Source organism: Amphiprion ocellaris, chromosome 4 (assembly GCF_022539595.1).
Source record: "Amphiprion ocellaris isolate individual 3 ecotype Okinawa chromosome 4, ASM2253959v1, whole genome shotgun sequence".
Lineage (NCBI taxonomy): Eukaryota > Metazoa > Chordata > Actinopteri > Pomacentridae > Amphiprion > Amphiprion ocellaris.
In genome coordinates this window covers 7972124-7993242 of record NC_072769.1, presented here as the reverse complement: position 1 = coordinate 7993242, position 21119 = coordinate 7972124, and the positions used below count along the sequence as shown (strand labels likewise).

Sequence of the window (21119 nt, the reverse complement as noted above, 5' to 3'; positions counted from 1 at the left end):
ACTAACCTAGAGATGATATTAGGCAACAGGTTAGTTTTGCTAGTAACTGAAATAAACAAATACACCAACCAGAAACTCTTGCGACGCATCCAGTTTACGTGTTTAAGGCAAACCACCTATATTTTCATTAACTCTTAAACATTTTATTGTGAAATGAATAGGCTTTTGATTATAAGTACAATAAATGTTGCCAGCTTTCTTTTACAATTATGTTAACAATAATGATCATAAACAATGTAAAAAGTACATTAAATACATTTCCTTTCTTTAACTTTAAATACTGACATCATCATCTCTCCCTGGACAGCTGACAGCACCTTCACCCTCTGAAAATCTCAGGAAAACCTCTAACAGGATGTGTAATATCACCTGGCGTTTTTTTGTGTACAGAATCTTCACATTTGCACCCACAATCCCAGCAGTAATATCTGAACATTTGAACCGTGCTCTCGATCAAAGTACGGGCAGTCTTGGTATATTTAATCACTTCAAACGGTTCAGTTTGCACAATTTAAACTGTCTTCCTCAGTGTACAAACAAAACTGCAAGCACACATTTACAAATATGATTCTTTGATTTTTTTTGGTCAGTTACCCAACTGACCTAACAGTTTATTTTCAGAAATAATTTGTAATTAATTATGAGATTCCTAGGGAAGTTTCTTTTTCTTAGTGTGCCTGAAAATGGCATATACGAAAATACTACTGCACAGGCAATGCTTAAAACTAAGACACAAACGATTGCGACAGTGACACAAATATATGACGAGTTTCTTGGCCTTCTGTGTAACAGAAAAAGAAGAAAAGTGCAGATATAGGGAGACAGAAGGACAGCAAGAGCAAATGACAGGAAGTTAAAAAAAAAAAAGGCTGTTGTCCAAAACCTAAAGATCTCAGTTTCAGCACACTGCTCTAATTTTCACTCTTGAAAGGCTGTTGGCTTGGCCCAGAGACAGGGGAATCTAAACTGTATTTCCTAGTGGGCAACTGAACAAACTGGGGTAGCTTCATTTCATCTGTGGCCAGGTTAATGTAGTAGCATCTAATCTAAAAAGAAAACACAACCAGCCTAAAATCTGCTCTGCGAGATACCTGGCACTTTTGAGTGCTGTTCCAAATACAATGACTACATGGGCTAAAGGGCTACGCAACAGGAAGCGTAATTAAACTTTTTCATCTTTGTAAGATCACCTGTAGTACGGGCAAAAACTCAAACATGGCAGTGCTATCATACTCATACCTTTTTGCAGATTCAGTACGCAATGGCAAACAAAAAAATAGGCCTCAGATTTAAGTCCAGCTCCAATCCAAGCATAACTCAAACTGCAGACTCTGCGGTTCATCAGGTGAAAATGAAATAAGCCAACATCATATAAATCTAAAATGCTAGAGATAACTGTGTTGGGAAACAAAATCTCTCTCTTTCAGTGGCACTGAGAGGCAAGGATCTGTAGCAGAAGGAAATGAGTTGGCATGCAGAGAGTAGAAAGACAGACGCCTTCACACTTAACACACCTTGGCCTCTTGTGTGCTTGGCCTGCAATTTAGCTTAAGCATTCAAGGCCAAAAGTGGCGCAAAGACGTGGAGCCAAATTTAAATGAGTGTAGCTTGAGGGGAATTTTTCATCACAGTAATGCTGGGATTGGCACACAAAGGAGCAGAAAGAAACAAACACAAAGAAACTGCACTAATTGAGTCAATGAAACTATTGGGGAGAGAAACAGCTGACAGCCACAAAGGCAAGCAGGTGGGAAGTCAGTGTTTTTGTTGAATGGATGGAAATTGCCCTGTGCCAAATCTGGATTAGGCAGACACACATGGTATAACCAACAAAGATTAATAAATGTGCATCTAATACACACTGCCCACCAAAAACATTTAGCTTGTATTTAAGTAATATATATCAACTCAAGCTGGACATGGAAAAGTTAAACAAAATAGATGCATGAATGCAAAAATAATGTAATTAATTTAGGCAGATCATTTGTATGCAGATACTTTTCAGAAAGTATTCAAATCTCTTTTATTTTGCACTTTATTATGTTGTAGATTTATGTTTATTAAGACACCAAATTGCCATTATGTCCATCAATTCATACTCAATAACCCATAATGACAAAAGTAAATTTTTAGAATTTTTTGCAAATTTATTGAAAAGCCAAACGAGAACTGTCTCATTTACTAAAGTATTCAGACCTTATGCTGTGTCTGGAACTTGATAGGAGTTCACCTGTGGGAAACTCAATGGACTGCACTTAATTTAGAAACTCACAAAACTATGTAGATACCAGTGGACACACATTCACATCAGAGGACAGAATGGGAGAAAACCAAGCCATTAAGCTCAAGGGAACCTTGTAGGCCTCTGTGATTAAGCTGTTGTGAGCCATAGATCAGGGAAGGTTATAAAACCATTTCCAAAGCTTTGAGTGTTCCCAGGAGCACAGTGGCCTCAGTAACAGTGAAACTGAATTAAAAAAACAAAACAAAAAAAAAAACAAGGAGGGCCCTATTTAGAAACCCAATACTTATCCAACATAATTTCAGAAATCCTCTGCAGGTATAGATGAACCTGTCAGAAGGAAGACCATCTCAGTGGCATTCCATCAATTACTCTTTATAGTAGAGTAGCAACATGACAGCCCACTTGGAGTTTGGCAAATGCCTTTTACAGAATATAAAACACAAGGGAAGAGATATTCCTGTCTGACTAGATAAAAATTCAACACCTTTGGCAGAACTCCAAGCGCTATGTCTAGCAAATACCAGACACTGCTCTACACCTGGTTAATGCTTTCTCTACAGTAAAGCATGGTTTTGGTGGTATCATGCTATCAGGCAGGGACAGCAAGACTGGTCACACTTGAGGGAAGGATATATGCAGCCAAATGCAGAGATGTACCTGAAGAAAACCAGCCACTCACCTTTCAGCATGACAAAGACACAGCTGGAGTGGCTTTGGGACAACTCTATGACAGTCCTCAAGTGGTTAAACTGCCCACATTCAGTGAAAAGCTTGTGGAGACTTAACCAAGACGAAGACTCACAGCTAAAATTGCTACTATAGGATTTTCTACAAAAATGTGGGTCTGAAAACTTGAGTGAATGACAGATTTCAGTAACAGATTTTAATAGAAATGCTGCTACTTTCTGAATCCACTGCCTTTTATCAAGATGATGGCAAAAAGAAACTTGGTCTAAAAATAGCAACACAGATGGTGACAATACAACAAGACAGACAAGAACAGGAGGAAAAGTTTCTAGTTACTGCTGCTCTGAAAGGGGAAAGTAAGTATTCTGTCAAGTTAGTATAAATCACTGCATGTATATCCACTTTTCAGAAGGTATATAACAAACACAAAAAATGCAAGCATATAGAAGGAAAAAGAAAATTCTTTTGTGCCATTTCTCCAAAGGGCGCTGCCATCTTGGAGTACAACAACCTGTGACGTTATAGGGTTTGTTAGCTTCACGGGTTTACGGACAACACACTAAAACACAGACAGTGAACAACAGATTGTGGACAATAGAGACAGGGAAAGATGGAGGCTGGGGTGCCACAGACCATCAGAAGATAAAAGGGAGACCACAACTGCATTGCTTCTGGATGTAAGAATTAATTTTGCAGGGTTAACTGCCACTGAAACAGAGAACAGTACTGATGTGCTGCTAGCGGCACAGAGGAGAAAGGGTCCTCTGATGGGCTCTGACTCTAGGAAATGTAGTAAGCACTTTCTGGAGTAAGATTACTTTGAGGTGAAGGCGGTGGAATTCAGGAAGCTAATCATTCACCAGACCAACAGACTAAAGCCTGGCGTTGTCCCATCAGTGCTCAGTTTCACTGGCTATTACGTGTGCTCTACCAACCACTCAACATACTCTGGAAACAGCAGTACAGCATCATCAGCCTGCCGTAGGGAAAGGACACTAAAACACACCAGTCAGGGAAGGAAGAGACAGGAAGGGAACTTAACTTTCTTTTGAGCATCAGAGTTCTCTGATGGGAGGTTGCAATACATATAGCAGCTAAAACGACTTTACGCTTTCCAAAGCAGTCAATCAAGACTCCAAACTTTAGATAATCCTCAGGTATTTCCAATTCTGTTACCTTCCTTGTGTTTCCTCCCTTTGCAAAGTGTGTAAAAAGCCTTTTAGCTTGCTGTCAAAAAACATTCCGTCATGCAGCGAATTACTGTTGCACGGTTTCCACACAGTAGTGTTTGAAATACATCCACCAGCGGGTTTACAGTGGTCTCAACTGGTCTGTCAGTTTCATCTTGCTCCATTTTAACAGGAATATGTTCAGCACAGTTCAGAACTGCTTCATTGTGTTGACTTGCTAACAGAAGCAACCAACAATGTTACGTACGTACTGATGTCAGTTCATCATGGCGACTCACTCGCTCAGTACTTTTTATTTATTTAACCTTTATTTTACCAGGAAGTCCCTTGAGATTGAAAATCTTTTCTTTGAGGTAATCAAAAATAAATAAATAAAAATAAATAAATTTGTCATATCATTGGTTTCAACAACTTTTAAAAGTAAAATAGACTTTAGACCACGTGTTTTTCTAACACATTTTGGCACTACCAACGCTAAAAACATCCACATTTCATGTTCTCTTTAAACAGCTTTGCTAAATATTACTTTTGTTACTAATTAAGTATCAATGTGAAAGTGATTTTTTTAAGCTCTTGACCACATACAAAATAACTGGGATTATCATGGTGCTGCTATTAAATGAAATACACATTACATTTGGTTGTCAATGTTAATTGTAACTAACACCACCCACACTCTCAACACCCAACGGATGCAAGATTTTACCATTAGGGGATTTTCTCAACTTTCAAAGGCATTTCTTCCCCTCATAATGTTATAAGGTTTTCATAGCTTGCTTTTGGTTGTTTCGCAGCAGGTGCTTTTTCCACCTATGGCGTAAAAAATGTGGTAGGTTTAAAATCCAGCCAGGCTATCACTAAAAAAAACATTACAGAAAAATTAGGTAGAATGCTAGTCTTTATGTTTAAAGTCTGGTGGCTGTTCTGTTAGTGTAGCTGCACACATAGAGGGCCGTTTAGATAGTCTGTGAAAAAAGCTTAACATTCAGTTTAACATACAGCGACAGATAAATGTCATTAACATTAATTTGTTAATGACAGATTAATAGTTATGAATACAACCCTCAAGGAAATTCATATCTATTGTCAAAGCTTTACAATGTAGACATAGCCGGGAAATCAAGAACCAGCTTGCAGCAGCGAGATTTCAATATTTTAAATGCTCTGCCTTTAATTTGAAAAACAGGTCTAGTTCAAAACAAAACTGCAACATTCAGAGGTCAAATGGTTTGTGATCTGAACAAAGTGACCCTCTAATAATGTGACCACAGAGCAGCAAAGTCACGAACAGTAAAACAGGGAAGTGATTTCTATGGACTATGCAACATCTAGATGTGATCAATTTCATCATCTGTTTCAAAAGCTCCAACTCACCCTGGCAGGATTTGCCGGCCTGGCAGTGGGTCATGTGGTTGAGGACGTTCTTCATGGTGCGGCAGTGAGGCAGGGCGCAGGCCCTCACCTCCCCATTTGCCTGCTCCCGTCGCTGGCACTTATGTGCATGAAGCAGTAGGACCAGCTGCTGCTGGATCAGCTTGCGCTTCTCAGGGTCAGCTGTGGGACCTGCCGAAGGCACTGCCACACCTCCGCCACCAGGCAGCGGGAGCATCGCTGCCTGTTGCTGAGGCTGCTGCTGGAGCTGCTGTATGAATGACAAAAGCAAACAAATGTCAAAGGTGTAGTGAGTTTACATCAGTTCCATCAATGCAGCAATGGTTTAAAAAAAAAAATAATCTAATTCAAAGCAGTCCTTTAGGAGAAGACAATTCTTTATCTGTGCAAAGGCTTTAACTGATACTACAATAATAAAAAAATAAAAAATAAAATTAATAAAATAATAATAATCAACATATGGCAAACTTATGTCTACGTTGACTCAGTGGCCTTTAGGCCTGCTTTGAAATGCTGTACAAAGTTATAGGAAGCTAACAGAAATATTTCTCAGTTCACTTTTAGTGATTGCTGAGCTTTTTAACAAAGTTACATCTGATAGAGCAGAGCAGTCCTCCAGTCAAGCAAAAGTTGTGTAGCAGTTCACAGCATTACACAATTTCTTGTACCTCTGAATGAAACTGGCAGCTTACAAAAATGATCAAGACAGCTTCGGTGTAATTACTAAACATTGCAATATTAATTAAAATCATAAATATTTTAGGTGGCCCTGCGATGGACTGGTGACCTGTCCAGGGTGTCCCCTGGCCCAAGTCAGCTGAGATAGGCTCCAGCCCCACCGCGACCCTAATGAGGATCAAGCGGTGTATAGATGATGGATGGATGGATGAATATTTTAGCCCCAAACTTCAACTAATACTATACAGTACTTGATCAATTTAGATCGTCAAATTAACCGATCGCTTAATAAATGTAGTTCTCAGATAGTACTATACAGACACTGTTTGTAGCTCTATGAGGGTTTCACTACATCAAAGAACACAGAGAAATATGCTGCGTTATTATGTGTATGACAATGTTTGATTATTTGTAAAAAGTACTGACCATGTTTGGCACGCTAGTAACAGCGGCCCCTTTGAGCTCATTGGGGAAGGGCGGCAGGCTGTTGGCAAGGGCAGCCTTGTTCTGGAGCTGCTGCTGAGGGTTTAGTTGTTGGCCTGGTCCTGCGGCTCCCTGACCGTAGGGCTGAGCCCCAAATGGACCACCATTGTTATTCATGCCCATCTGGAAACACAGACAAACGACATGAAAGTTAACATAATAATTTAGCAGTGTGAGCAGTGTTAGTTTGATAGACTAACAAAACAGGCTACTTTATTGCCTTAAATCCTGCAGGGCTGTATTTAGCTCGATCAATGTATTCATGTGTTGAAAATACTGATTTGATACACTTCAATGTTTACCTGAGGGACGCACTGTCCAACCAGTCATTTACAGTACCAGTGTGCCAACAAAGGTTCTGCCTCCATCTCAATGCCAATTTGTCATTACAAGTCCTCCTCTGCCAAGACAAGCACTATTGTAGCTGTGCCAGGATAATTGTGGCTGTCGAAACCAGTCCAGTGATGCTCTAGCACTGTGACGGCTCAGCACGAGACCAGCTATTGGCAGAGAAGACTTTTCTACCTCTTGACTACAGAATCATTTTCAACCTGATCTCCTCCTTCTACTCCTCCCTTCCCCATTGAAGCTAATGCTTGAGTTTGCAATCACTGAGTCTGCTAGACACAACACTATTAGAAGCATTATGAAAATTGCAGGCAGTCAGTACGTTAGGGAGTTACCAGTAAAATGCTCTTTTGGGTTGACTGCTCTACGTTTCTTTAATTAGACACTTAAACTAACCACGCAATTAACCATAAGTTGACAGTTGTATTTTCAAGATTCTGTTGGGTTGTAAATGAAATTGTTATGTTCTTAGATAATTGGAGTCCATTAGCGACAACTTCTTGTAAACAGACATTCTCCCAAAGGAAGGAATTTATATGACAAGATTATGGGGCAAGGCCATTTTCAGAATATCATGAGAAAATGAAAACTGAAGAAAAGTGTGTTTCTGTTAGTTAGTCTACCCAAATCGGGTTGGTAAAATAAAAATACCTATCAGTATTAGGGCTGCAGCTATCGGTTATTTTAGTAATCGAGTATTCTATCGATTATTCTTTTGATTAATCAAGCAATCGGATTCTGTGCTTGGCATTCATGTTACAGTATCAAAAGCAGAAGTGAGCATGCTATGCAACAGAAATAACTGTCCTGGCAGACCATGGGTGGACATCTTTGGTGTATTGTACAGATATAGTATAGTACAGCGGTATTCAACTAAAACTCAAAGCCATGGGAACCTGACATGTATTTAGTAGGTGATGCAGAAATCGCATAAATATGTTTTATGTTTGGTCTGTTTAAACTGTTGGTACTGCAGCTGATAGAACACAAATAAGAAAACTGATTAGTTTATTAGTAATTATTACAGATAACATTCCATAAGTAATGTTGGTTTCACTTTGATTTGGCAAGTTAAAGTGATTTCCTTCATTATGGGAAAGTGTAAGACCTAAACGCACTTCAACACAATATCATGATTGAATATATGAAGTTTGTCAGACCTGGGGCCTAGTATGAAGTGGTAGTGTAAACAAAGTCTTGATTCAGAGAATTTTGCCTCGAGGAATTTTAGTAATCAAACTACTCGAATAATTCCAGGAACTGTTTCAGCCCTAATCAGTATAGCCTAATATAATTCGAGCATAAAAATCTATATACTTCTAAACAGGAATGTTTATGATCAATTATAAATCAATTAATTATTGATAGCAATTCTAACAATTAAAAGTATATTAACTGACAAGGCACAAGTAAGGGACATGCAGCTTAAGTGAGAGAAAAAGCATTGTAGATTTTCTGCAGCACATTGCATCGCCTGCTGGATGCTTTTACTGTTCAATGAGATGTAGTTGTGTTTGCTAAGAATGGCGAAAGGTCTCGGGATAAGCATCGCATAATACTATCGCACCTCCCTAACTGCTCAAAATGGCTAAAGATGAACAGTAATCGTGGCTCATGCTAACATTAAACTAGGATGATGACACAAGCCGGAAGTGAGCCTGTGTCCATCAGCAGCAAGCAGCTATAGCTGCTAACACTGCTAACATTCAGGAGCAGGACTCTCATTAAAAGCTTAGAATGAGATTAAAGCTAAAGTGATGAAGTGCATGAATGATGCCCTGACCATAAATTTGTTTTAGAGGTGGTATTAAATATGGACAGATCTCCTTACTAAGTTGGCGCAGCATTATTGGCGGTTATCGGTTCCAACTCAGGCGCTGGAATAACTAACTACAGTCAACAGTCACTCTGTCATCAGGTGTGACAATTATTTTGATATGAACACATTATGGCTCAAGTCTGCTGTTAAAACATCCATAGCATTACAGCTTGACCGGGACAAACAACAGCAAGGTGTATGTAGGAGACAGACAGTGTAGCGCCAGCAATAAGAAAACAATCTGAATGAATCTTCGATGGTTGCACTGAAATGCATTCGTTGCAAACCCCTGTGAGGAAAAAAAAAATGCAGTTCACTTCCATGAACAAACCGCAAGAATGCTTCCTCCCTGGCTCATAACAGCTCTTCATATTTCTTTTTAATGGTGGCCTTTTACCCTCCATCCCCTCCTGTGAGTTCCATGCAGGTCTCCTAAAACACACTGATTCAAGGCTACCTGCACCTCTCCTGACCTCTGTCTACACTTGCAGAACTCCCCTGGTGGAACCTACGGCTGGTGAAGACTGGCGTTTGCCCTTGCAAGATGGACGTCACAGTCTAAAAACAGCCACGAGCCAGTGACTCCCACAACCTTCCCCTTAATGACACACTCCCAGCAGCCCACTCCGAAAGATGACGAGCAGCCCTTGATGCTGAGGTGCACATGGAGGCTGGTGCTGGGTCTCTGTCCAGCAATACCTAGGCCAGGGCAGCCACTCTGAACCTGAACTTGCTCACAGTGTGGCGGCAGCTTAGTCACCCTCCATGGTCTGTGGGTTTTACTTGTTTTCTCCATATAATATGTATGAAGGTAAGATTATTTCCTTTCCCCATATGTATTTTTCAAAAATGTATGCATATTTTTTTAAGTATATTTTTCATTGCTGTTTTTTCATTAAAATGATTCCACGTATTCTTTAACAAATAGGCTAAACTGATTAAATTCAAAATAAACCTTTTTTTCCCTCTTGATCTTAATTAAAAGTAGGCAAATTAAAAATGATCGATATTGATGTAAACAAAACATTTTATTGTGATAGACTTCTCAGCTATATTGATCAGCCCAAGTTACAACTTATTCAGATTTTGCCGACCAACTGTTGAATTATTTTCTTTCCCTGTTTATTATAATTCATTTAGAATTCAGTAATCTAGTGTTTACTTTATTTGTACTTCAAATTCCAACTACAACCAAATCAATTTTACGCTAAACATTAAGTATCAGTAGTTTTAAAATATATTTAGCATTTATTCATCATAAATTATTCATTTATTAATTAATTATTATTTTTTACCATAATGTAGCTTCACGAAGGTTAGTCAGAGTAGGGTTTATATTTGACTGCATTACTAGTTGTACCTAATGGGAGTGGCAACAGAGTGCATATCCAAATCACAGCATGAAGGTACGGTGATATAGAGTTTTCCCAGATTGGCCACCCTCAGGAATCATAACTGCATACATTAAGATGTGTTGCACCAGAGGGAACAAAAATCCTTGATAGTGTCTTGCTTTACACACTGATTAACTTGCTGCTGCTCTCTATTCCACAGAGCTGCTGGAAGACCAGACCAGAGACTGCCATGCCAGACCAGGCTGTATCCCCTCAGGCTGTTGACACTGCTCCAACAGACCAGATAAAAAAGACCCAGCTGAGACGACCAGACACTGGCAGTCTTTCAACACAGCTGAGCAGGCGGACATACGCAGTCACACACACAAGCACATACCCCCTCCGTTTCACTCTTCCCATTCAGACCCCCCACCCCACCCTCTGACACACTCCACACATCGGCAGGCAGGACAGTTGCCAACTATCATCTCGCCGCTCTGCTGCCAGGCGAGACTGTTCAGCTGAGTTGGCCTCCCTCCTTCATCCTAAGTGCACTCCCCACTGTCATTTTAACTGATTAAGTGGTTTACAATACCTGTCTTTCTCTCCTTCACTGACGGGGTAAGCAGCCACCCAATAAGCGAAAGAAAGCAAGGGGAGTGTTTGTGCGTACACAATAACAAAAGCAGCATGTGGCTGGAAGGAGGGACAGAAGCCTCTCACCAACACAAATGCCCAGAAAGAGATTTACAACCTGTGATTAAAGCACAATAGAAGAAGCCACACACAAAGTCTGGGTCTGGTGATTTTTTTTTCCTCGATAGCAGTTGGTGACATGACAATCACCCAACACCAGCTGAGCCTAAAACACACACACACAGACACACTCAGACAGGCCTTTTCTTTCAAACGCTGACAGTCCCCTCGCCGATACTTCCATATCAGCTTTTAATCTTTCCTGTGGTTACAGCATGTCTGCAGAGTCTATCTCAAAATGAATCTCAAAACACACATTCACTATCTCTGCTCAGTGGCTTGGGGCATCCGTCTGTGTGATGTGGTTACGTACAGCTTTAGCATCTTAGTGCTGACACACATCCAGTAAAATAGATGGCTTCCTACTGATTTCTTGTGAAACCACATTGGTGGCAAGCTCCCAACTAGCAATGACACTATGATCTCTCACACACACATTTTCAGTCCCAAGACTAATCTTAACAATGACTGAGCTCCCAAGTGAGAGTAGAGGTGCCAAGTGTGAAGCATATATCTCTTTACTGAGTAATGACAACACTGTAAATGAGAGAAGGAAAGGACTGCGTAGATGACCCAACAGACCAACCGGTGGAGCGTACAGATACAGATGCATCCACTACACATATGCCAGAAAAGCAATTTGCAGTGTGTGAGGCTTAAATGAAGTTACATATCAATGATATTATGCAATGAATGGACAAAGTCATTAGAGACCATTTGAGTGGTGTTACAGCCAGTTGTAGAGCACCTCCACTTTCATTAACCACCTAATTAAGAGCTAAGTAAAGATTAGCACTAGCAGTCATGTCATACATATGAATGTATTTTAAAATAACCCACTGCATGCAAACCATATGTCCATTTGAAATCAGAGTAACCAGTGCTATCCAATTGATTGCTAATAATTCAACATGGGTCACTTTGCCATTGATTTGGAGCAACATGCTCCTAAATTTAAAAAAAACGTAGAGTTTATACAGGCACCCCACTCTCTGCCTATAACAAATTGGAGAAAATTAAAGAAGGATGAAGGTATTGCCGAGTCAAGTGTGATGAGAGGTGCGCTCTACATTGTTTGCAATTGTACAAGGATGATGAGATACATATTTCTACCCATGGAAGAGAAGAAATGTAATTTGGCAATGCGCCCTAAACGCTGCAATGTGCCAATAACAAGGCAAGGGCAAGTCTGTGTAAACAATACTGGTTTAAAAAGAAGCCTTTGAACCTGTTTTATGAGGTAGGAGAAGCGCTTAACATGGTTGTTTTGTGTCCCTTTAAACACATCATGGTGTTTTGGTGAGAAACAAAACCATGTTTGCTTACAGTGAAAACTCCATAGGGTAATTTTAACCTGTGCTGTGTCACTCAAGTAGTTAAAAAAAAAACATCTCTGTTTTGATAAGGCCATGCCAGCTGATCACGTAGGAGCTGACTGCTTTTTTCCATTGTCCATTAATGCTGCTTTTCCTTAAGTAATGTCATCCAGGATTGATAAATTAAGCTTCATCAAGTAGAAGTCAAAGCTTGCCAAAGGAAAAGGAACAATATTCTCTTGACAGGCTAAAATGTTAGCCTGAGTTAAACAAGCATCACAGGAAGAATGGTGCCCAAAGTGTCAAGATGCAAAACACCTCATCAACAAGCTTATTAAGCTGTTCTGTCAGGAGTCTGCACGCTTTCAAATGAATCATATTTATTTGTGCTCAGTATTAAAACAGTTTCCACCCACAACTAAAAAAGAAATTGATAATTCTATGCCAATGACTAATCACTGCCTGAAACATACTCCTTGTGTGCTTTAACACAATGTTGGCTCAAAATGTGAAAACACTACCCGTAAAAAAACTTGTGATGAAAATTGGGGGTGTGACTCACCTTGTTCATGTTGCCTGCTTGCTGAGCTGCGTTGAGGGTGGTGTGAGCTCCCATCTGCTGCCCACCCTGGGTGAGCGTCTCTGCCAACGCACTCCCTGATCCTCCTGGTCCTGTTGCAGTCCCTTGCATCGTCGGTCCCTTGTACTGCATGCCTGCTACCCCCGCTCCCCGTCCTCTCCCTGCTCCAGGCACCAGACCACCATTCATCACCTGCCCAGGTTGAGGCTGCCCTCCCTGGGCAAGGAGCCCAGCATGGCCCTGGCTATTGTTAATCATTGCCTGGTTAAATCCTGTTGCGTTCAATCCCATAGCTGCAGTATTATTGTTGTTGTTCTGTCCTGCTACTCCAGTTGGTGTTCCCGCTTTTTGGGCCTGGGGAGATGGGTGGTTGTTGGGGGAGCCCTGGCCAAGGGGGCTCTTACCCAGTGGTGTTCCCAGCTGTGGCCCCATGCCGCCTGGCTGAGGGCTAGCTGAGTTCAGCCCTGTGCCTGTGATACTGGAAGTGCTACCAGCTCGAAGGAGCTCGGAGAGCTGCTTGTGCTTGGCGGCTGCATCTGGAACACCAGCGCCACCGCCTCCACCAAGGCCTGCCGGGGCACCACCTGTCCCCCCACCTCCAGGTGCTGCTCCACCGTTTGAAGGCATCGCACCCATCAGGCTCAGATCACCACCATTAGGAATTAACTCATCTGGAAGATCATTCTCCAAATCATCCCAGGACAGTGACCCCAGATCTATGAGAAGAAAAAAGGAGAGTGAAATAAGAATAATTTTGCACTGGATGATTGTAAAAATTCTGCATGCAAGTAGCAATTTGTGACAACAGAGACTATTGGCTTTACCTTCATCCATTAAACAGATCTTTACAAGAAGCATTCAGTGCACAATATATATTTTTTCCCATGTACCACTGGCATCTAATCCCACAATTCAACACACATAATAGTAGGTGTTAAAAATCAAAAACATCCTCTTACTCCTCAGCTGACCCTTCTTCTCAGTCCCAATGTTAACAACACACAATTATGAGACAATAATGAGCCAACATACTAACTGCTGCTGCACTGTGGCCTCGTCCCTGCAGCACAAAACAGAAACAACACGCACACAGCGTGATAATAAGAGCAACGCTACTGGCTGACAAACACAGTGTGACAACTGAGAGAATCCAGCAGCACTCAGGGTTCCTGCTGGGCGATGGAGGAATATTTGTGTCACACCATCCAGAGGTGTGAGCATAATGCTGAGAGCCTAGGGAGCCACGATCTGTTTGAGATGAAGTGATTAAGACAGTACAAAAAATTGGGAGGTATGAGCAAATTAAGGTTGTCCTTGACCAAGAAAATTACCTTACCTCAATGGACTAATCAATTAGTAGGACTAAAAAAGGTTTGCTCTTTCTCTTGGGGGGTGCTGTCACTGGCACTTGCTGTGCATCAAGCAGCTATTATGGTAGGGAGAGCACAAGTGGCTTTCAATATCATAACAAAGCCATACTAAATGGTATTAGGTGCCAGTGCTTGCTTTCATGGCATGTAATAGGTACAGTGTATGAACACTCCAAATGCAATAAAAACACCCATCACCTGGAACTCTTTGTTTTGCTGTTTTGCTATTTGGTTGGTTTTAACCTTTTGGAATACTATCCCATACAAAATTGGTCAAAATGCCTATAAATGATCATCAGTAATGCCTACTACAAAACCTTTTGACAAGTAAGGCATTAAACTCTGAAAGCATCACAGGTAATGTCATAATAATAATAGCAATCTACAAAACAACTTCAAAATTAAAGATAATGGCAATGCTATAAAGAGTTTCCTCATATTGTGGGGATAATGCAATCAAAATCAAAGCACTCCACTGGGTTTTCAATTAGTCACTTGTGTTCGCTCTTCCAGCTAAAAAGAGAACATCTGGCTTGCTTTGCTCATGGCTAAGACATGTTGGAGTCAGCAGAAGCAGCGACAAATAAACAGAAATAAAAACTAGCGGACTGCAAGACAGCTGCTTGATTCATAATTCTTCAGTATAGAAGAAGTGAACAGTGAGGGGGCAGGTAATTTTTTAGCTTAACAACTATTGACTCATTCAACTATCTCTGTCTACCATGACTGGACAAGGGTAGAACAATTATCTTAAATCTTATATATCTAACTTGGTTTTTCAAAAGCATGTGGTGGAGTGATTTGTTAATGCTGGATGAAGCCAAACCGATTATTTTTATCTTACTAAATAAAAGACAAGGCCATGATCAGAACAAAAACTTCAATTCTCTGCATCTGTACATCTGTGGGATGTCACCTTATCTAAAACGTAATTAAATTTATCACGTAACATATGGTGAACAGGGGCTTGGTCCTACTGCTACGAGACAGGAGTGGACAGACTGGAGCAGCCATCTCCCGTCTGCTGCGACTCGATGTCTTCATTGAGATTCAGTCAGGATCCTGTCTTTAATGAGGCCACTTGGCCTTCGCACTTCCCTGAGCAAACACAGCCTTACTGCACAGATCTGCAGCGCTAACTCACTGTCTGTCCCTTGCATCAGGCATGCAGGTGCTCCATGTGGAGGAAGCTTGTGTTAGGCTGAACGGACCATCAGTCTTTGCCTCCCTCACTCCTCTCAGCCAATCCTGTCTAACCAGCAGCCTCATGGATGCCCTCAGCAGTATTCACTTCAAACACATGCACTCAGGCCTCTGGCCTGGTATTTATTTCTGAATGGAGACCCACACACACGGCAACCTTGCCCTTAAGCTCCTTGGCTGGAGACCAAAATGCAAAGCAATGTTTTGGTTAGGTATCGCCACATGTAGTCAGGGGAAGCCCAACCATGGGGGGAGGGGGAACAACTACTGCTCTCTTTGTGCAGACTTCTTATTTCAGGTTTTTATCTCTTGTATATACAGTAATTGCTTCTTATGCTCTTTTACTCAGTTATCTCTTGTTCCTTAACTGAATGACAACCATAATGCTCTCTACTATTCCTCATTTATCCCTAGTGACTCCTGACTACTAGGTGGTAGCTATAAATAGTCACAGAAGCAGCCCCAGCAGCAGTTCTGACTGGGAATGTCTGTCATCCTGCCCTAAGGCCATGTGTCTGGCCTTAGAGGGACAGGTGCAACATGACTGCTGGCACGCTTTCATTTACTGTTCAGTGGAAGCTAACAATACTTTTGGGTTGGAGTGTTGATGACATTCCAAGAATGTAGGCACTCGTAACACAAAATGTTGGAAGAAAGGGTCAAGGAAAAAGACATGACTGTATGGAATAATTTTAAATTCAGTCATTTACTTGGAATTTCACTGAATAAATAAATACTTTGACTGTAGACTAAAAAATTAGTCAGTTCCACTCGATAACACGTTACCAAAATTAAAGTCCAAGCATTTTACACAAATCAAGCTTTAGTGAATCATGTAGGACTCACAATCACAGATAAATGTGTCAGCTACACGGCACGAAAACCACAACAGCTTTGTTTACATTCCATATGCCAAGTGCAAACCAACAAGCATAAAAAATTAATTACTACTGGCTGAATTTAGAGCTGTTGTGTCTTCCCAACCAAGAACTACACCTACTGCTTGCAACAATTTGGTCTTCCCTCTGTTTTGGAGAATGTGCTAGTGGGTGAAATCACCAGTTACAAAGAAGGAATATAAAAATACCAAACTGATAAAGAAAAAAAGCATATGCCGTTGTAGATTTGTCCTGCCTCAGTACCATGGTACAGCACAGATCAACGTGTGAAAATTTCACGTGCACAGCACTGTGTATTGTAGGCTTAATATGACAGATCATATCATTGAATCCAGTAGCTTTAGTTGGATAAAATTCAATGGCAAATCTTTTTATAAATAAATCTACATAGCCATTAAAGGAGACGGGATGTGGATCTGTAGCGAGAAGGTTCATGGTTTCATTCCATCGCTGTTATTAACAAAATACTGAAGATGTACAAACTGATAACTTAAGATCAATATCTTGTTGTCAGCACTGACTATTGATTAATAAAGAAAGATAGGCAATATTTTAAACCGATACTATACATTAAAAAGTATGTGAAGCAGAGAAACTAGTGCTGGGCGATATGGAAAAAATCATATATCACGATATGGATTATTTTATATCACGATAGCGATATATATGACGATATACCACAACAAAGTATGTTTTCAGTTATTCTCTGAAAAAATGACAAAATGACAAAAATTTCATTGCTTACTTTTCTCCATGAAACTTTAACCTGTTGCTAGGGCTGGACCCGAATATTTGGTCCCCATGGTGGTATGCGGATACTAATTTTGAGATCCGAATATTCAACCCCTCCTACCTCCACCCCCACCCCCCATCAGGCGTTATGAACCGAGCCGAAAATTCGGTCTTTCCTCCATTAGCTCATCGCCTCTGACCTCACGGACCGAACCGAATATTCAAGTCATTCCTCCGTCCGTCCGTCAATCCCCCCCCCAACCTCTTAGTGATGGCCTTAGCCTTTCACTGCAAATGCCTGTAAACAGTAGCTTTAAGTGTTGGCAATTACATGTGATGTGTAATCAATTAGATAATGCTGTGTGCGGGACATTACTCGAGACCATATAGTAACTACAGACTATTCAGATAGTTGGCTGAAGCTAGCCAAAATAGTATATTTACTATATTTAATGTGTTATTTCTTAATAAAAATTACAATACCAAACATCAAAGTCAACCAATTAAAAGCCAGGTCAACTATACGATTGAACAGTCTGCATTTTTACCAGTTCTCGATAGAGTTGGTTTTTGACACCAATTCCTGAAAACATTACTCAGTTTTTAAAAATGCTACTTTTGCTCTGATGCACCTGCCTCCCTTCTCCGTAGCCATCACTGTGTGGTCTCGAGGAATGTCGCAACCACAGTAGTATCTGATTGTTGCATGACACAAGTAATAGCCTATTAACACTACCGGCCAAATGTTAAAAGGTTTCTCAACTCAAACATTTGTAAAACTTGAATACAGAAAAGCATATCAATTAAGGTTTCTGTTGGAGATTGTTTCGTTCTAAATTTTACAGCAAAAGTACATCAGTTCTCAGAAGAGGCTATCGGTCTCCTTGATAACTGAAAGTCTACATCAGTATCAAATGTGAAACAAACACATCAACTCTAATATATTACAAGCACTTGGGTGGAATATATCTATTTAAAAAGCTAATTTTCATTTAAATTTCTGCACAAACAAAATGCAGACTTTTAGAGGTTGTCATCGAATACAAAGCATACTTTCTCAGTTTTATTCTCACTCGTCTTTACTTCACACAAACACTACTAATGTGGAATCAGCAGAGACAGCGATGCAGACTAATACTAAGTGTAATAAGCCTAATACATGTATAACAATGCACCAGTGGCATTTAAGAAAAAATTACCAATTATCCCATGACGCATAGTAAACTAGCTAAAAAATATTTGACGAAATATGGGTGGGAATACACCACCTTGCACATTTCCTTGTCCTGCTACTCCCCCTTCTTTTTTTCATGGTTGTTCTGGTTTCCCTCAGGCAGAAGCATAAATGGCTCTATTAGTGGCTGCGTCATGAGCTTACCGCTTACCGTCTGTCTGCTAGGTATTAAAAGTGCCATTTATGTAATGGTAAGTGAACACTGAGGCGTTTTTGGGTGGGGGTGAGAGGTTCACTGACATGGCTATGACTAACACATGAAGCAGAACTAAGACTTTAGTGAGGCACGTATGAAATATTCATTAGTTTTAGCGCACTTTGGGCTCTAGTGACCATGAAGACAAACACAGTGATCCTGAGACTCAGCCTACCCAAACACACCCTGACTATACCTGATAAAAGACATCTATCGGTCAAGAATGTCAGAAATATAAAGAGTATGACTGAAAAGTTCAGCAGCTCTTGATACAACACATTTCTAATGACAACAGTCACTGTCTCATGTTTAAATAAGTCACTAAAATGTCAAGACATCCTAATAAAACTTATATGGACAACCACTGGATTTATTTGTAGATTTTGGAGCAAGGAGAGTTGAGGGACCCTGCAGGGGGGTGACAGATGGACTCAATAGACAGACAGGGGGCACATGTTTGCTCTGCTTCAACAATAAAAAAAAGAACCTCCCCAAGTGCACACAAAACCTGACTACAAGGACAGACACGGCAAGCACAGACATTATGCTCTGCCACACAACAAGAGCCAAAAAAAAAAGTTTTCTTGATTAAAACTATATTAAGCTAATCAGTCAGCAAACTTAACACAGCATGTTGGTCTGTTCAGTGTGGAATTTGGAAGAACTAAATGATACCATACTTTTCATTGGACTAATTTCGTCCGCAGCTGCTGATGCCATTATTATGTGTATTTAAGTGGCACAGCTCATGGGCGCAGACGGGAACAGCAACAGCTTAGATTACCGTCGTGACTTGATTTTGGACTTTTTCTCGTCAAGCAAATGCAAATTTTGAACCTCTAACATTACATCCCAATACTAGATGTGCAACTCAAATCAGACTCTCCTGTCAAAGGAAAAGGCCAAATGTCAGGGCAGATGGGTCACAAAGCTCCAAGCATGACAGTCATCAATGAGCAAAAGCCAGCCCTTTATCTGCCGTAATTTACAGCTGATTATGATGAGGGCCAGTGCTGTCCCGTGGGGTCCATTAAGTCCCAACTGTACCTGGTCAGAACTATAAAGAGGGGGCGGGGCAGGTTTAATGATTGATACTGATTTACTGCAGACATGTGGCGCCTCTGTCATGCACATTGTAATTTATAGTTATTGAGGCTGTGGTTGCCGTGTTTTGTTTAAAGGCTGTCCAACTCATTCCTCTTGCTGGCTAGACATGAGAAAACTCAATGATGAACACATATTAGGAGAAATATTTCCCCGGACATATGTGCAGCTGTATGGCAAAATATGTTAAATTGAATCACAACTTTTTAATATGCACTGATAACAGTAATTGTCACAAAATACATGTAATGCAATTAATAAGGAAAAACAAAACTCATGTCTGTCAGACCTCAGGGATACACACATTATGCTTTGGTAAAACGCTATCTGTTTATTTTTAAAACGAAATTCTATTTCTGGGAATTTTCCCAGAACTTTCGTGGATTTCTCATGGAGTTTTCATAGAATTTTCCAAGAATTCTATGGGAATTTTCCTTAAATTTTACGGGAAAATTCCAGGAATTCTATGGGAATTTTTCTGGGATTTCATTGAAATTTTCCTGGAATTTTGTGTACATTGTTCCTAAAATTTTCCTTGAATTTTATTGCAACTTTCTTGAAATTTTTATAGCAATTTTCATGGTATTTTATGAAAATTTTCAAGAATTTTTCCTGGAATTTTATGGGAAAATATTTCTTCCACACTGTCACAGTCTCTCCATGCCTGACATGTAAACAGTCAATTCCACTGTTACCGAGATTTAATGACAAAATGATCTACATTTGACTGTTAAAAACCCAGTGAAGACAGGTAAGACAGAAAAGTAACCCCCACAGTCAGTGTCAATGGGTCAAATTTTAACAGCAATTACAATTTTGACTATATAAACATGACCGCCTGTGGTGCTGACATTTAAAATGTGGTCTGCTCATACAAAACTCACTCAGTTTCAACTTGGGTAAATCTCTGTAGTTTCACAGTTTTCCAACTAACTTCTGGTCGCACACCTGTCAGAGCTGATACACTGCCTGGCAGCGTCGACCATAGCCAGCATGTGAGGTGTTTAGGGAATATTGGTAAAAATTTTGTATTTTCTGATAGGCAGATTTTCGGTGTTCAGCCTTACCCAGTTTATGACTGACATCAAAAGAATATATTTTCAGATTAAAATCTTTTACAAATATGAAGTTTTGTATCACTGAAAGTCAATGCAAAATAACTAGGTTATGCAAAAACAGCTGTTCATCAGCATGCATGGTGAATTAATAGCTGTAGCAATGATGAACCAAAATAAGGAGGTGGGGGTGGGGTGACCAAATCATTTGCTAATGAGACCAACCAGACAAGTTGGTAGCACCAGAGCTACCAGTGGAAGAGTTAGTCTGGAGCCCTGCTATATATAAGCTTTTATTTTGAAGACTTAGACTGACTTTATTAATCCTCAGAGGGAAATTCTGTGTTCAAAGGGGTATACTCTGTAAAATAAAACTATTACTCTAATAAATCAGCCAAAGGAAAATCATTGTATCAAAATAATCACCATTCAGGATTTAAGAAAAAACTACTTTACACCCGGTTTTGTTAGTTGAAGTCTTATTTACGCAAGAGTAAT

The 21119-nt window shown here is 40.3% G+C and overlaps 1 protein-coding gene across 5 annotated transcripts in view; it reads right to left on the bottom strand.

Moving 5' to 3' along the window:
* crebbpa (CREB binding protein a) overlaps positions 1 to 21119 on the bottom strand; it is a 49682-nt gene that overhangs the window by 22413 nt on the left and 6150 nt on the right. For 3 of the 5 annotated variants that reach the window (XM_035949079.2, XM_035949081.2, XM_023272319.3), the window contains exons 2-4: positions 12811 to 13544; positions 6619 to 6798; positions 5497 to 5764 (exon numbers count right to left, since the gene is read on the bottom strand). In XM_035949079.2, coding sequence (XP_035804972.1) covers positions 5497 to 5764; positions 6619 to 6798; positions 12811 to 13544 — 1182 coding nt within the window. The remainder of the gene's footprint in view (positions 1 to 5496; positions 5765 to 6618; positions 6799 to 12810; positions 13545 to 21119) is intronic. The other 2 variants (XM_055009992.1, XM_055009993.1) reach the window with 2 other exon arrangements.